Source organism: Primulina huaijiensis, chromosome 14 (genome assembly GCF_012295235.1).
Source record: "Primulina huaijiensis isolate GDHJ02 chromosome 14, ASM1229523v2, whole genome shotgun sequence".
In the NCBI taxonomy this organism is placed as follows: Eukaryota; Viridiplantae; Streptophyta; class Magnoliopsida; order Lamiales; family Gesneriaceae; genus Primulina; species Primulina huaijiensis.
The window spans coordinates 4,111,559-4,130,155 of NC_133319.1; the positions used below are offsets into that span (position 1 = coordinate 4,111,559).

General features: G+C 34.8%; 1 protein-coding gene across 2 annotated transcripts; it reads right to left on the minus strand.

The window, feature by feature from the left end:
• Positions 1 to 6,563: 6,563 nt before the first annotated feature.
• Positions 6,564 to 12,416, minus strand: LOC140958121 (uncharacterized). Of its 2 annotated transcripts, XM_073415517.1 has the most exons (3): positions 12,184 to 12,416; positions 7,702 to 11,952; positions 6,564 to 6,893 (listed from the first exon to the last, which is right to left on the minus strand). In XM_073415517.1, exon 2 carries the CDS (start codon positions 11,849 to 11,851, stop codon positions 7,748 to 7,750), a length of 4,104 nt encoding a protein of 1,367 aa, XP_073271618.1. In that variant the 5' UTR covers positions 11,852 to 11,952; positions 12,184 to 12,416; the 3' UTR covers positions 6,564 to 6,893; positions 7,702 to 7,747. The 2 variants fall into 2 exon arrangements, with proteins under 2 accessions (XP_073271618.1, XP_073271617.1); XM_073415516.1 differs by having other exon boundaries at positions 6,564 to 11,952.
• Between the last annotated feature and the right edge of the window lie 6,181 nt (positions 12,417 to 18,597).

Consider the following 18,597-nt stretch of genomic DNA (forward strand, 5'->3'; position numbering starts at 1 on the left):
TCGACATCATAAATGATAATGAAGATCATGAACCAAAATCTTTTGGTGAATGTAAAAATCGGCAGGATTGGATAAAATGGAAAGATGCCATCCAGGTTGAATTGGATTCGCTAAATAAACGTAATGTTTTTGGACCTATAGTCCTTACACCTGAAGGTGTAAAACCTGTTGGATACAAATGGGTTTTTATTCGAAAGCGAAATGAGAAAAATGAAATAGTAAGATATAAAGCTCGACTTGTTGCACAAGGTTTTTCTCAAAGGCCTGGAATTGATTATGAAGAAACGTATTCTCCTGTGATGGATGCAATTACGTTTCGGTATTTGATTAGCTTGGCAGTATCTGAAAATTTAGAAATGCGTCTTATGGATGTTGTTACAGCCTACTTATATGGATCACTTGATAGTAATATATATATGAAAATCCCTGAAGGATTTAAGATGCCTGAAGCACAAAGTTCAAAACCCAGAGAATGTTATTCTGTGAAATTACTAAGATCATTATATGGGTTGAAGCAATCCGGCAGAATGTGGTATAATAGGCTAAGTGATCACTTGATGAAAAAGGGATATGTAAATAATTCAATATGCCCTTGTGTTTTCATTAAGAAAACAACATCCGGATGCGTAATTATTGCTGTATATGTTGATGATTTAAACATCATTGGAACAAATAAGGAAATTCAAGAAGTTGTGTCATACTTGAAAGAAGAATTTGAAATGAAGGATCTTGGAAAAACCAAGTATTGTCTGGGTTTACAAATTGAACAAAAAGAATGTGGAATATTTGTTCACCAGACAAATTATACAGAAAAGATCCTTAAACGTTTTAATATGGACAAATCAAATCCTTTAAGTACTCCAATGGTTGTTAGATCATTAAACATAGAAAAGGATCCATTCCGTCCATGTGAAGATGATGAAGATATTCTTGGTCCAGAAGTACCATATCTAAGTGCTATCGGTGCCCTTATGTATCTTACAAATTGTACAAGGCCTGATATATCTTTTGCCGTAAATTTATTGGCAAGATTTAGCACATATCCAACAAAGAGACATTGGAACGGAATTAAACATATATTCCGTTATCTACGAGGAACGACAGACTTGGGACTTTTGTATTCAAAAGATGCTAATCCAAGTATAATTGGTTATGCCGATGCTGGATACTTATCTGATCCACACAAAGCACGTTCTCAAACTGGATATGTATTTACTCGTGGAGGCACTGCAATTTCTTGGCGTTCACAGAAACAAACACTTGTAACAACTTCATCAAATCATGCCGAGATTATTGCACTACATGAAGCAAGCCGTGAATGTGTGTGGTTAAAATCAATGACTCAACATATCCAAATCTCATGCGGATTATCATTCGACGAGAAGCCTGTGATACTATATGAAGATAATGCTGCATGTGTTGCTCAAATGAAAGAAGGATACATAAAAAGCGACAGAACTAAACATATTCCTCCTAAGTTCTTCGCATTCACCAAGGAGCTTGAGAAGAATAAATGTATTGATGTTCGTCACATTCAATCAAGTGAAAACTCATCAGATCTCTTCACAAAGGCACTTCCTACGACAATATTCAGAAAGCACATATATAATATTGGGATGCGCAATCTACGAAATTTGTGAAGAATTGTTCGTGTCAACATGAGGGGGAGTTTACGTGACTGCACTCTTTTTCCCTTACTATGGTTTTTATCCCAATGGGTTTTTCCTAGTAAGGTTTTTAACGAGGCAGTATAAAAACACGTAATGTATACAATCATTATGATCATCATCACAAGGGGGAGTGTTGAAAAATTATTTAAAAATGTGTTAAATATTTGTGTTGAAAATGTGAATGTTGAATGTTGAAAATTAGGTAAAATTAGGTGTTGAATATTGAAAATTAGTGTGTGATGATGTAGGTAATGATGTATTTTATTTTTGGATTATTTGTAAAAATTTTCTATAAATAGATCTCTCATTTGTGAAGAAAATCACAATTGAGTTGAGAGAAAAATATTATAAAGTGTGTAGTGTGATAATTTTGAGAGTTTGAGATTTTTACTTTTTTACCGTAAATTTTTACTTTTTCACAACAGACATTACGAATTATTATTATACATGTTTACCCAATTTTCACCGACCCCATAATTAGAGTAATTAATTTTTTAATTATTTAAGATAAAATTTTATATTTAACCTAAAACAATTATTTAAAAAAATATGATTTCATAAAATTTAATAATTTTATTCAATTGGATTTATTACATTCTTATCCTTCTCATTTAGGAAAATTTGGAGACAACATTATATTTGTTCAACAGTTTTTTGGTAGCTTCGATGCTACATGTGGGGCACTCCCCACATGTAGGTTTGGATGGACAAGATTCACACACATATGTTATTTTAAAAAAATTAGTGGACCCCATGTATGTGTGGTTAAATTTGGGCCCTTGATTCTATCATGGGGTAGTGCCTCTACATATAGGATGGAATCAACCCAGTGTTTTAATTAATTAATTTTAAGCCACAAATACTACATATAACTAAAAATAGAAGCTTTGACAATTGAAAGACTAAATCATTTATTGATTGTTTAGTTCAGCTTTTAGTGACCTTTGATTTTGAGATAACTTTCAAGCTAATGTATGTGCCTTGATTGCGCAGTAGCGAAATTGATTATTTTTTCGTAGCAAAATTTATGAAAAAAATAGGGCTGTTAATAAATAAAAACGAAGTTATATCATAATGTATTATTAAATATGTATTTCTATGTATATCTCTTTCAATTTATTTATTGATAAAATTTGACACGATCCAACATAATTTTTGTATGATTTGAATTTTTGGACTAAAATTTGTTATTTGAAACCATTCTAAGTTCATTTAATATTTTATATCAACTTAAGAGTAGGTCTCTTGTGAAACGGTCTCACAAATCTTTATTTGTGAGACTGGTCAACCCTACCGATATTCACAATAAAAAATAATACTCTTAGCATAAAAAGTAATAGTTTTTTCATGGATGAACCAAATAAGAGATCCGTTAGGACACATGAGACCGTCTCACACGAGTTTTTGCCTTAATTTAAATATTTGGTTGTATTGTCAAATTTTTGTTTCAACTTGGTGATCATGTTTTATTTATTGAAAAAAATCGTTAAAAACCCTTGACAGAACATCACCTCATATGAAAATTCGGTTTGAATTTAGTGAGAAACTCGTTGAAATCTAAGGATGTAAAAATGGGCTAGCGTAGCAGGTCAGCCCACAACACGCCTCAACCCACCATTAGACGAGACAGGACGGGCTACTAAATTGCCAACCCAGCTCAACCTGCCTTGGGCTACGTTTTAGGTGAGCCCGTCTGCTTATTTTTTAAAAAAAAAATTGAGAAAATATTAATAAAAACTCCAACTCAACCCGCACCATTTCAAATGCAGGGTAGCCCGACTTTGCAGGCCCTGACCAACTCGACAACTTTACTCAAACCGCACCATGATCACTCCTAACTAAAATCATGTTTGGGCATTGAACAATAAGTGTTTAAATTAAAATTTAAAATTACACAAAATAGCAGAAAATACAAATCTAAAAGCATCGATTTACACGTTAAAACAAAAATTTCTCTCTTATGAACGATAATATTTTGCCCATATGGTCTGGTATAGCGAATCCTACTTGAAATGAAATCACGGATTTCAATTTATTGTTTCAAAAAAAAAATTTATAGTACTTTAACTTAATTTAATAAACATGATTTCAAATACATGCAGTATTATTTGAAATACACACTTTAAATTGTTCACCAAATCAAATATTTTCTTGCCAATCAAATCTTTCCATCAATACATTGCAATAGTTGATATTATTCGATCTGTCCGATTTTAAAATATTTCTCTCCCTCGTTTCTTAAACTAAGAAACGACCATTAATTAATCAGGTGAAAATCTAATTATCACACAATATGAGACAAATATATATGCAAGATTAAGAGTCTGCTTGATTAAATATTATTTAAATATCTTATAAAATTTTGAAACTTATGCTTTTATTTTAGGGAAAAACTTGTGTGAGACGGTCTCACGGGTCGTATTTGTGAGACGGATCTTTTATTTGGGTCATCCATAAAATAGTATTACTTTTTATGCTAAGAGTATTACTTTTTGTTGTGAATATGAGTAGGGTTGACCCGTCTCACAGATTAGGATCCGTGAGACGGTCTCACATGAGAGTCACTCTTTATTTTATAATTAATCTTTCAAAGTGTTGTGATAAACTAATAATTTATAAATTAGAGCCAAACAAATTCTAGAAGTGCATCATTATTCTACACTACACGTCAATACTCAACTTGTTAGAAAACCCTAGTCACTGGTCAGACCCAAAAAAAAAAAAAAAGAATAGTCAAACTCTCAAATCATATCATATGTGTACAAACCCTAATCCATGAAAAGCCTACAAAATTTGAGTTCCAATCCTGTAATAATTTTGCTTTTTGTCGTTCTATTTCGCCAAAGCATTGACATGATGTCGGAGAAAACCGTGACAGTATCGTAAAATACTGATATGTCCGACACCACAACAGTACTCTGAAAAAATAAGAGTAAAACCAAAATTTGATTAGGTATAACTTAAAACAGAAAATATGACAACTAAGATGATTAAAATAACTATTTTCCCCAATCAAATCTTATTCGTAATCTCGGTTATACTATAATATGATCTATGCATACCTTCAAATTAAAGCATATGAATTTATTGTGAACTAATTAACTAAAATGTTAAGTTCAATATTGTGTGTGGTGAAGAGGTTCATTAACTGAATGAAAGTAGGTCCTCAAGAATCTTGGACATCACTTCTGGAGTGCGTGTACCCCTCTTCTGTCTCTCCGAACTCGTACTATTTTAGTCGCTGGAATCATTCATTTCGGGACTTTTTTCAATACCCAACGTTTCGTTCTTTGGTTGGACAAAACCCATTAATTTTCAAAAATAAACAACAACAAAAGTAGAAGAAGAAGAAGAAGAAGATATATAATTGCACCAGTTTTTAGTGCAATAATGATATCCACCTAGTACCATTTTCACTCTTTACTCTTCAAGAGAAACATGTGAACTTATTCTATATTTTCCCTTTCAACACAATCTTTTTTTATTTGAGACTGTCAACGATTCAGTAGGATCAAGAGAATCAACATATAATGGTCGCATGCATTTTTATTTGTACCTTGCAATATAATTGTCACTTCAACTATAAATAACCTATATTTCACAATTATATTCGTGACGCAACGTTTCGTTCATTGATTGGTTGCGAATTGGAAAACTACAAGGGAAATTGACTAACGATTTAATTTTGATACAAAAAATCTATTAAAATAATTTTAAAATGACTAATGATTATATCCATATGANTATATATGACGAGCTGATGAGACATCAATGAAGCATTGACGTGATGTCGATGTAACATTAACGTGTTCAATGCTCATAAGCACTGCTGATAAAAAAATTAAATTGTCAATAATCAATAGATATATGAATAAAACTGAAATTTGACAACATAAATAACTCAAATATGTGTATATAAAAAGAAAAAAACAAACATATATAAAAAATTTGCAATTTTCACTTGAGAAATTGACAAGATGACATTCTTTATCTGACCGTCGTTTTCACTGAAATTTATAGATCCATCCTAACAGAGGCTCTACTACACAATTCCAACAACGCGAAAGAGAAATAACATGAATAGGAATTCGACATCAGTTGAAAACCAATGATGATTATAGAGCACTACAGTCGTTTTCATTTGCACAATCTTCTCCTCAGAGAAAATGGAGGCCATTTGTGCTGAACGATAGGCTTTCTCGTCTTTAATTATTAGATAAAAGTCGAGAGAAGTCACGTCTATAAGACAGGGGTCAACCTTAAATTTTTACTTTTTGTAATTGTTTGCTAAATTCTTGATCAGATATAAGAGGCAATTAAGGATGTCGTAATATAATATCATCCTAAAGTTCAATTCAACCTCCAATTCTAAAATATTTATTAGTATGTCTCTAATAAAACGATCTTAGATCAACCATGCTCATATTTACAATAATAAGTAATACTTTTGACATAAAAAATAATACTTTTCATGACTGACCCAAATAAGATATTCGTCTAACAAAATTAATCTATAAGACTGTCTAATAGAACTTTTTGTGAATATTTAATTAGATCAGCAATATCTTAAGTTAATATTAAAGCTGGACAAGAGAACTTTTTATCAGAACAAATTTTAAAGGCTTACATTTAAAAAGTTTTCTATACTTGAATTGAGCTTTCAATGATTTCACAAGTGCTTAAAAAAGATGTTAACACTTCATTATCTAAATTCTTCACCCTAAGAATACAATAAATCTGTCATATGAACCAGAAAAATTACATTATGCATAGGAAGGGGAGAATTTTCTTAACCCGAATTGTACTCCGACTAGATCAATTAACATACCAGTAAGGATATTCCGTTACTCATGTTTTATTTTGGCATCAACACTTGTGCCATATTCCTACATGGTTCGACCAAGAAAATTTACATAACCTGATGAATCTGTGACAAAAAATCAGCTGCCGCTCTGCATTCAACAAACTTGGTTGGAGTTCGTCGCCTGCAACTAGGGAATATATGCAAGTATAACCCCGAAGCTCCACATGCAAAATGATAGCAGTAAATGGTTGCTTTCTTTTTGGTTTATTATCTCCACGTGGCTCGTGATTGCAAATTATTGCTTGTTTTCTTGGAACTTTTGTTCCAAGTTGGTTTAAAATGCTACTATTGCTTGTTAAACTTAATCTTGATCCAATAGAAGAGAATAGGCAAATCTCATTGAATCCGCGAACCCATACCTAATATTATCAAATATTTAGCAAACTTAATCTTGATCCAATTGAAGAGAATAGACAAATATCATTGAACATGTGAAATTATATCTAACATTCTTAAATAATTAGTAGGTTTATGGAGTTGAAGAAGTTTGATCGAACATGTTTCGTTTAGACTGGGGACATATGAACACAAGATATCATTTCATGGAAATATAGCATACAGGTGGATTTTGTTTTCCCTTTTTATTTATGTAGACTCTCGAATGATTTTCTTGACGTATACAAATACATATCTGGAACTTGCAGATTATCATGCACCTTAGAATTATTTAAAGGACATCTACTTCAGGATTTGATCAGATGTCTCATGGGTCTATGTAAATCTAATATTTGTTTTGCTTCAGTTTAAAGCTTTGTGCTGCCAAAATGTTGTGAGACAGAATGACAGACTTAGTGGCGGCCGTAACACATACTTTTTCTCCAACTTTAGAAAATGGTTATCAGAATTTCAGTGAGCACACCACATCATACTGAATGGTCTTACCAACGATCTGTGACCAAATAGTTTGATGCGCAAGAAGTGCTCAAGATATCTTACGCTTAGAAGAAAAACAGCAATTGATTTGCGTTCCTTCTAGATGATTTTGTATGTGCAACTAGTTCTCGGACTATCAATGATTAGAAAAGTAAAAACAAGACCCTTAATTTGGTTGATCAGAAGTAAAATTATCTTAAATGTTGGAGGACGAAAGAAAAAGAAATGGAAAAGTAAAATGCAACAAATAAGAAAGACAACATACTAAGCAGGGTAAAAGATTATGCTGGATACCTTAAAGATAATGGCAGATAGCCTGAGAATACAACCACACAGGAGGTTATTCACCATATGTCTCCTCAAAATCTCCATTGGCGGAATTTTCTTGGCAAATCAATTCATTGCCCCCCATAGAATTCGATCCAAGGCCACTCCAAGTCACTGGTGAAAGATCATGATTGTTGTTTACCTGATCATTACCATTGTTGCGTTCAACTTCTGATGTCTTATTGCCGTCTGCAAATGATGCACCAACATTGAGATCTGAAACCAAATCAAAGCCTGACTGCTCCACTGGTCCAGAAAAAGCAACTGTAACACCACCCTGATCAGATGGCTCAGAAGGTTCTTTCTTTTGTTTTCTCCATTTCTTTGTGGATGAAGTTCCATCATCCTCAAAATCTTCTTCATCTCTTTCTCGGTGTAAATAAACCCATAGCTTTCTTTCCCCATCAAATTGCACACAAGGATCGCGTTCATAATGCAAACGATCCAGTGCACCGCTAACAACTTGATTGACCTGTGCATCAGAAACGTCTTCCACGATGTACTGCGAATCTCTAATCAAGGTGCAAACATCCGCTCGCGTTCCAATGCTTCCAGGCAATCTAGCAGCCGCATCTCTCACAAGACAAAGAATTGTGACATGCGGTGGTCGATCCCGTTTCAACATAAAGTGGTCCCGGGCCTTTGATGTTGGCTTGCCACCACACCTTCTCAAAGGAGCAACAATTGATTTCTTACCATCAACGGCAGTATAGGAGAAAGCTCTGTCGGGTATTAGATACCTAAGGACTTCTTCCTTCCGGAAGTAGGTTCTTACTTCTTCAGGGTTCGGACTGATGGTACTGAGACTCTTCTGAGCTCTCAGGTCCTTGAACCTCTCCTTATCATCCAAAATGTTTTGCATCAGTGTCGAAGGAGGAGCAGGAAGGCTTCCTATTTGCTGAAGGGCATCCTGACTGTTTTTCAGCCAATTAGCAAACGAGTCAACCAATTTGACAAGTGTTTTATATGGAAGGGCCCACATATCTGGAGATGTCTCCTCTTCATTCACCATAGAGTCAGAAAAATTGCGAACTACAGGACCAATCCATGACCAACTCTTGGTAGATTTTTCATATACAACAAGAGGTTTCCACCCTTTTGCTCCTAGAGGTGCAGTTCTAGACGAAAATATTTTTAGAACGCCTCTGACCAAATCCTGAAGTGGTTCCTGAGTTTCAAGAATACAAGGATCTCCAGGATTTGATCTAACAAGGCTAACAATTTCCTGAACAGTACGAGAGATGATGCCTTGTTCCGTAGAATTTGGTAAAGCTTCAATACACGCACCAGAGGTTGAATTAACTGCGCTGGTATCTTCCTGCTTTCTTTCTGGTTCCTCCTTGACCCCTTCTCCAGCATCAACTTTAACATAATGTTTTCTATCCTCTGAGAAATCCTCTGGAAGCATAGTAATCATAGCCCCGCGAACAGCTGAAAGAAGATGGATAATGGAGAATGAAAACCCAGTAAGTACTGTAGGTATAATTAAAGGAAATGACTTGTTCTTCGGTTTGGTTTGCGCCTCTACAACTTCCATTTCCAAGTCTACAGACGGTAGCTCAGAAATTTCATCTTCTAAAACATCAAAGTCCTCCTCCAACATGTTCTTTTTACCATGTTTCTTCAAAGAATTGACACCATCAAGTAGCAGCTGAGCATCATGTAGACAATCACTATTATCTTTAAGGACCATGTTGGTTGAGCCATCCTTCAGTCTTCGTTTCTTTGAAATAGTATTGCTTCCCATCAGATGCACACCAGATATTTCGGTATGGTGGCCTGTGGATGGCTCAACCATCCGACCTTTCTTTCCCAACTTGAAAGAAACTCCATTATCTGCTCCAATTGGACGCGCCCCATGCAAGTCATCCTCAAGACTATAATTGTTCATGTAATCTGATGGAGGATGATCAGTATTACATTGAGCCTCATTTATTGGCTTTCTCCCAGGAATAAAAGATGATTTCAGAGAAGACGACTTGAAAATGTTGCCATGGCTTCCTTCTACATGACCATTTCTTCCAAACGGATAGCACAGTTGTGGATCGTCGCCTCCAATTACATTGCCTGATCCAATAAAATAATTTCTCCGTGAATCATCAGTGGGCAACACATTCAAGTAGCTAGCATCATGCATCTTACCCTTGTGCACTGATTTAATCATATCTAGATCTTCACCATAATCGTCCTTCTGATTAGAAGATTTTAATGAACCATCAACTCTAAGGTAACTACTTTTTGCATCTTTCCTAGAAAGTTTGACCTTTTCTGGCTCTGGGCCATATTTCAAATCCGGCACACCACCAGGGTAAGCCCACTTGCTCCTCATCAAAGGATACTCATCATCATCATCCATCATTTGATCCGAAGAATCAGACTCTGTTTCTTCACCTCTGTCAAAGTCTACAATATCTATGTTTTCTGCCACATCTCTTCGTCCATTTGGTTTTGAACATTTTCGGAACTTTTCTTGAAAACTTTTAGCGCTACTCATAGATTGTAAGAACTTATCATTCGCATTGAGATCAATGGCTTTCCATCCCGTGGTCCATTTCTTACTTTTGGCATTCAAATCTGCAGTGTGATCATACGGTGAATCGTCAGGAAACGGACCCCCAAGTGGTTTACCAAGCCATGATGGCTCGCTTCCACCCAAAAGCTCAAGTTGACTTGCTTTCAAGGACGAATTCAACTTCTGATTGTGACCAAACTCCATCTCATTCTCCGAAGACAAGTGCTGAAAATTCTTGGAGAAGTTCAATTTTGCACCCCAATCGTACATGTCTCTTCTATTAGATGGCTTTGTAACCCTAATATCGGAAAACTGATTAACAGCACTGTTCCTTCCATGATCACTTATATCAATCCTTGCTGTCTCTAGAAGCCCCAAGGAACTATCCACGTCACTCCCGCCAGCTGAGCCTTTTTGTTTCTTTCCAAATTTCAAACTTTTAGACTTAGAGTTTACTCCACCTTGTGGTACATTTCGCTCTCTGTGCGAAGCTGCTGCAAATGTTGTGTCTTCCTCATCATTGTCTTGTATTAGTCTCTTCTTCATCCTGACTGGTGCAGAAGTATTATAAGCAGCTACCGCTGGTTTATTCCGATAAAGAGGCAAAGCTAAACCATAGTGTCTTGACTGCATGTCGACTTCAGGGTGAATCGACAATGAGTGGTCTGCTAACTCTTTTGCTGAGGTAGTTTTGGATCTAGCCAACTTCAAAGTACCTTTAGGGTTCTTCCTTGCCTTCTTGTTTGATTCCGTGACAACTTTTAGCCCAGGAGTACAAATATCCAATTCCAAGTCCCTGCAATATCCAGAAAACCGACCTATCTTTGGAACTAATTTCCCATCCTTTGCCTTTTCGCCCCATAAATCATTGCCTGAATCATCTTTGTCAGATGAGTCAGTACCAAACTTTTCCATACTCTCATTCATCAAACTCTTCTGACACTTTTTAATATTCAACACACGAAGTTTCTCCTCGATACTATACCCTTTGCAGTTCATCCATGCATCTCTCATTTGACAGAGATTGTTTACCATCACATTTTGATGCTTTCGAATGTTATGATAATGTTGTCTTCTCTGGAGGAAATTCAAGCCCTGCCTGTAATGTGCTACCCTTGGCTCACATGATCCTTCCTTCAGCATCTCAAATAATTTATTAACAGGACTCCCAAAATGCAAGTTATCACAAGAAAAAAGCTCTTTCAGTGTGAGAACAAAATTCTCTTGGTCCATATCAGGTAAATACTTGGCAAGACTAAATCTTTCCTTTTCGGTTAAAACCTCATTCCATACTTCCATAGATAGAAGATCTGTAAACCCAGGAAGATCATAGAGTTCATAGGGAATGCTGCAAGTTTGATCTCCGACTTGGCAAAATTCCTCTCCAGTTTGGCCTAATTCAAGTAAATCAAAGTCATCGGATCCCGCTCCCGAATCACATTCATCAAATAGATCATCTTCTTCATCATCTGATTCAACAGCTGAAATAGAGTTTCCACGCTGCAAATTTTCATCATCACTACACACAACCGTGTCCCCCATTTGGGGCAACTGATACTCTGGATTGCAACCAGACACCTTAAACCTACACTTTTCAATCGCCATTCAACAATAACATAACCGCAAAAAACACATAACAGGAATCATGTCTTGTCAGAATTTCAGAACAACGTAGTCCAGAAGCTTCTCGAGCTCAATTCAAAATCCTATAAGAGCGAAAACAAATCCACATCAAGTAATAAAAAAAACCCGCCTATCCAATCCAATAAAAATAAAAAAACACAGAGCCCAGTAACTCTGAGAACAAAAACACAGAAAGTAGAAAGAATAAAATCCAATTCCCAACTCAAACAACTACCCAATCCAATTCAAATACTTAACTACAGAAAAACACCCAGATTATAAAGCAAAGCCAAAAGATGAACGAAATCAAATACCCATCAATCATGCTCTGAAAATACTTGGAAAGTTGAAGGTGATGATCAAAGAATGCCCTGGAATTCCGAAGACGTAAAAGAATCTGAGTGGGCAATTGAGACGATATGAAAACCCTAGCAATCGATATGGAAAGAGGGAAGATAGAAAGTTAACGAAGACGTGGCCGCTGAATGCTAATGTAAGGTGAGCGAGGAGCCGACTGATTCAGGAGTTCTCCTGAAATGACCAAAATAGCCCCAATGTGGAAGAAGAGAAAACAGGTCGCCACCATCATGTCCAAAATTTATATTCCATTCATAATAATAAAATTAATAAAAATAAAATGATTTTATTCCTAACAAAAGAAAATAAAAAACTTTTATTCATCATAACTAAAATAAATTCAATCAAAATAACATAAAAGTCATGTCATAAACCAATAATCTAAATAAGTAATAAATATGATACTATCAAATAAAATATTCAATAATTTACACGCTTCAATCTCAAATCAAAATGATCGATTCTCCCTTCCAGATTTTCAAAAAAATCAGAAATATCAAAATATGCTGAAGGAGTTGGGCCTTGAGGCTTGAATATTCACCTTGATGAAATAAAATTAGTCTCAACATTCTTTGTTTTCTCTTTTGATGCATGATAGAGATCAACAAGGTGTTTGAGTGTAGACAATATGATACCAGTATCCTTGTACTTCACACCTATAACACTAATTTTCTTATTTCATTGGATTATTATTTCGACCACTTTCAACTTTATTCTCATGGTCATTACCCCACTTTTGGCAGCTTGTATTATTTCAATTGCTTTGATTATAGCAGTCATTGTAGTTATGAGGTTTTTTTCACGCCCACGACCATATGGATGAAAACGTTCTCCACGACGCCCACGACCATGATCATATTTGGTCTTATTTCGTTTTCCCTTTTCATCATGCACTGTCAAATTCACTTCTGGGAAAAGCTTGACACTAGTGAGACGAATTTCATGATTTTTAATCAATGACTCATTATTTTGCTCAACCACAGGCAAACATAATGTGAGGCCCGGGGACGAAGAGGGCGGGAGGTGATAGCTTATCACATAAAAACTCCAAAGTTAAGCGTGCTTGACTTTGGGCAATTTCGGGATGGGTGATCTCCTGGGAAGTTTCCTAGGGTGCGTGTGAGTGAGGACATAAGCACGCTGGAAAGACTCGTATTGGTACAGTGAGGACAGTCGTCGAATCTGGGGCGTTACAGTTGATATCAGATCCGGCATCTCCTAGTACGGTGTGGTTCGGGGACGAACCAAGCGGAAGCTGGTGGGCATGTGAGGCCCAGGGCCGAAGAGGTCGGGGAGTGATCGCCGGTGCCATGAGGTTGCACGGACAATGAGCGGGTCCTGGCAGGCTTCTAGACGGAGGAAACATGAATGAACCGATCTTACACCGGAAGGAGGGGGATTCCGAAACAGTTCAATGTAATGGACTGTACATTTAAAGAGGGCTTAAAAGATGTGATATGTACTACTCATACCAATAAGGTGCATATTCTTTTCGGTAGATCATCACATAAAAACTCCAAAGTTAAGCATGCTTGACTTGGGGCAATTCTGGGATGAGTGACCTCCTGAGAAGTTTTCTAGGGTGCGTGTGAGTTAGGACATAAGCACGTTAGAAAGACTCGTATTGGTACAGTGAAGACAGTCGTCGAATCTAGGGCGTTACACATAAAATCAATTCAGAATATTTTCTGAAATCTCTCACTCGATATTGTTGTTGCTCTTTGGCGTCGGAATCTGCCCCGCCGCCTTCACGCCTTTGCTGCACAAAACTCGGATTTATCAGTGAGCCCAGTAATCTTTACGAACCCAATTTGGAAATTTTCCCCCTCTTTTGCAAGGGTTTAATTTGTACTGAACAATGTGGTCCACTTCCCCTTTGGTAGGGTGAGGTTCCTATTCAAGTCACAAATTGTTCTTAAAAACCCATCGACGGATAAACAATGTTTATGGGCCAACCTGTACATAAAGATTTCACTTTTGTGGCTCAGTGGTATGTTGCAGAGGTAGCAGGAATCAAGAAAATGGAGCCGGTAGTCTCCTTCCTCCTCCCATCCAGTGTAATATGAAGCACCGGACCTCATACTTCTGTGTTTAAGATAGGCGACTTTGCGGCGGCCGCGGATAACAGGGTGATGGCTTTAAAGTAATCTCCAACCTATCATGTTATATTGGTTAACTTCAAAATAATGTAAATTATGTATAAATATACAAATTATCTCCAATCCATTAACTCTAAATTCATCACTAAAAAACATATTCAATAAATATTTTTTTTATTATTTTATTCACAACAATTAATTTATTTCACAAATATATTTAAACATAATAATTAAAATATCAATAATACCTAAAATAATTTCTATATTGATTTCGTTAAAAAATATTAAAGAATGAAAAAAAAATTAATTAATTTTTTTCTATAAATTTACTTAAATTTTTAAATATGTAATATTATTTTTTAAAATATTTAAACTTATTATTGGATTGAATGTAATGAATTAACTATTAAAAAAATTACAATCAAATATAAAAATAATATAAGATAAATTACTAACATACAACAACTATTAAAATTATGTTTATAAAATAGAAATGAAACACAAATATCCAAGTTTTAATTAACTGAATCAACATATAAATCTCATAAATGATTAATTAATACATTTCGTAGTGCAAAGTGAGCCTTTCTAACTCTCATTTTTTTATACCAAACAAGAAATTCTTAAAATTTTCTATTTTGATCTTTAATCATTTTCATATTCGGAATTGGTGCTTCCATGGCATGTTGAATAATTTTAAAAAAATTCAAATTTATTGAAATAATATAATCAGATTATTGAAACTTAAAATCAACATTCATAATAATTAACCATTATAACAAATAAATTCTAATTTAAAAAAATTTAAAAAAATTAAGTTATTGCTACCATCATTGCACCAATCTAACACTGAAAATAGCTGTGGATGGAGCAAAGAGATGACATAAGTAGAGAAGATAGCATGTAGTGGGCTGCACATTTTAATTTGAAAAAAGGAAAAAAAATTAAAAAATAAAAATAAAAGACACTTGGGCGTTGCTGCAACTGCATGTTTACCCTGCACACTGGAGCTGAAGCCCAAGTTTACAGCTGAAGCCCAAGTTTACCCTGCACACTACCGTACGTGTGCGCGCGCGCGCGTGTATATATATATATGTGTGTGTGTGTGTGTGTGTGTGTGTGTGTGTGGAAAGCAAGGAAACACAACTATTTTTCAATCCATCTTCATTCACCATCCTATCTGTAATAGTTTATGTGGAGAATGAAACAACAAATACACCCTATTCATGATGAACTGAGACTGAGACAAATGACAACAATGCTAGCTGCTACAATTTTATTTCATAAAGAAAGGTTAAATCATATATTTAACTACTTGTACCTTTTTTTAAAAAATACAATAAAAAATTATCTTCTAAAACACAACTCCTCGTCGATCTCGAGTTGCATGTCGCATTTTACGCCGCTGTTTCAAAGATTGGAATCCGTAATTTGTTGATGGTCCATTTGGCCTGGAGATGTGACGGGGAAGAGTTGTAGGGTTTTCAGGGGCCTATTCCCACAGCAGGGGACGGTCGGGATCATCGTCAAATCCCATTCACATCTTCTGATCAAGCAATCTCTCCGGAGATCTTCAGCCGTCGTCTTGGACCATGCATGCTTCATCATTCCTTCCAGGACCGCTCCATTGTTACACTACATTAATAATCGATTTACACGACTCTCAGGATCGATTGTATATATAGAGCCCATGCATGAAATGAATTAGTTTCGAAAGTTAGCTACCTGTGGATGAAAATTTTCTGCGAAGCAGTAACAATGGTGGTGCGGCTGCTTGGCGATGGCGAGCTTCTTCCTGAGTTTCTGGCGGTCCCTGGCTTTATGGTTCTGAAACCAGTAAAAGACGTTCTTGCCATGAATCTTGCCGTAGAAGGAGAGGTGGGCGGTGATCTTTTGTATCTGGGAAGAATTTGGATTTGTGATTCCTCTGCTGTACAGTTCCTTCAGTATCATTCGCTGCTCTGGGGTTGGAAACCACCGAGTGGATGAAAACGGAGCCATTAATTTTTATGTGATTTGAATAAAAATTGTGGTCGATTTTCGTTCAAAATCAAGTATATATTAACTTGTTCTTTAATTTGTTCCGAGGAAGCAAAGAGGAGATATACAAATATATATAGGAGGAGATCTCATTCACCACAAGAATCCATCGAAGGCGATAGTTTGAGGTCCCACGTGTTTATTGCATGCACATTTTACATCGTCAACGTTTAATTTACATTTTTGTAAGATTTTATTTATAATTTCATCCTCCAAACGATCATTATAGGATAGTTGACGTACGTTGTTTGTTTGACTTAGGATGTATTTTTCTAAGAATTCCTATGTTATATGTATTTGTTCGATTTAGTAATAAATTTTGTTCACTGATAAAAAAAAATACATTTCTTTTTGTTACAATGATTTCTTCGTTCTCGAACAAACACATTATCCTGTAAATCGAACATTTCTTAATCAAAGAAGAACATATTTCAAAACGTACGATAAGTTAGAAAAGGATAAATAATTTTATAAAATAAAAAGGGAAAAAAATTAAATACTGACGGAGTTAGAGAGGGAAAAATTAAATCAGTACCGACGGTGTCATGCTGATGTATACCCAGCAATTAATCGAATGCAGGCTTTGTTGCAAGGCAGCGTAACGCAAGGCTGATCAAAGGCTGAGTAGCTAGCTACACATTGATTTTTAATATTTTAAGGACCAATTTGCAACCAACTTTTAGACCCTAGCTCGTCCTTTTTTCTTTTATTTTTTATTTCTAGGCATTGATCCATGGTAGATACATTTTATGACAGAAAGACCACTCTATATATAATATTTAATACTATACATATAGAGTGGTCTTTCTCTATATATATAATATTTAATACTATGTAGAGAAGGATATATATATAATATTTAATACTATATATATATATGTATCTCTGTGTGTGTATATATATTTATGTATATGTATATATATGTATGTAGAGAAGGATTTTTAGCACTATGTTAGCACTTAGAACCATCGCTGTGCTCTGCACTAATTGACCAACTTTCTTGGCAGGAGCCAAGATAAAGCATATGCGTTAATGAGATGTTACGGTGGACGTATTACCTTCGCTGCATATAATAGAATGATCTTTTTTTTTTATCCAAATAACTTGATCCGATGAAATTTTTAAGTCGATATTGAGTACCACTTAATTTTTTTTAAAATATGGCCTTAAAGTAACAAGAATTCGACTGAACATATATGAGCATCGTAATTTTTACCAAATAATTCAGAGAGAATATGTTACGGCAACATTATCCATTAGTAAATTAGAACGGCGGACTGGCTAATTTACTATTCTCGCTGATTAATTGGCTAATTATCAATTATTGGGGAAAAAAAGAGAAAATATGATGAATGATAACATTATTTAAAATATGGAAATTTCACATAAATACGATGAAAAAAATGCAAATTTCCTGTTTAGAATATAAATAATATAATTTAGTTAAACAATTTTCATTAATTACCAATCGATTGGATTAATTTTCATAATTTAGACAAAAATAGAGCAGGTGTTGCTGGGATGATCGAGAGAAGCATGATTTTTATGAAGCTGTAAATTCGGATAGTCTCCAAATCTTGTATTAAGATACTTCTAATAACAAAAAATGTTAACAAACAGTGCACTATAGTACTTTAAAAAACGTTTAAAATACTTATAAATAGAATTTAAGTACGTGTGTACATGATATAAATACAAACTGATATGTATATATAGATATACCACTATATTATATATATACATATATAAAAGTACGTAATATCTAAAATATGGCAATTTTAGTTGTTAATATCCAAAAATATTGTATTACTCTTCTGGGCGGATCTGTTAATCAGTGAACTATGAGTGTGTGTTTCACTATAAGATTTTTTTTTTAGTTGGGAATTTACAATTGAGTATCAAACTCGAAATTTCGTATCAAATTTGAGATCTTGATATCAATGAACTACAAATCATCCACTAAAACTAAGTATTTTCAGTCGAAAACTGAATTCAAAACTCGAGAATGGTAAAAGCATTTATGTTAAAAAGATATATATATATATATAAAAGAAAGTCCAGAAAATATAATTAAGGTCAGATTGAGGATGATGTCATTGGGTTCCAAAGGACCATAATCAATAATTTTACAGGTGGAGCAATGGCTCATGATATTAATTTATAAGGAAATATTAATTGCACGTATGCCTCTGCATTTATGCGTATTTACTAAATTAGTTATCATCATATATA

What these genes read in the sequence shown, in the direction of transcription:
- LOC140958121 (XM_073415517.1), bottom strand. Translation starts at nt 11,851, where the DNA reads ATGGCGATTGAAAAGTGTAGGTTTAAGGTGTCTGGTTGCAATCCAGAG.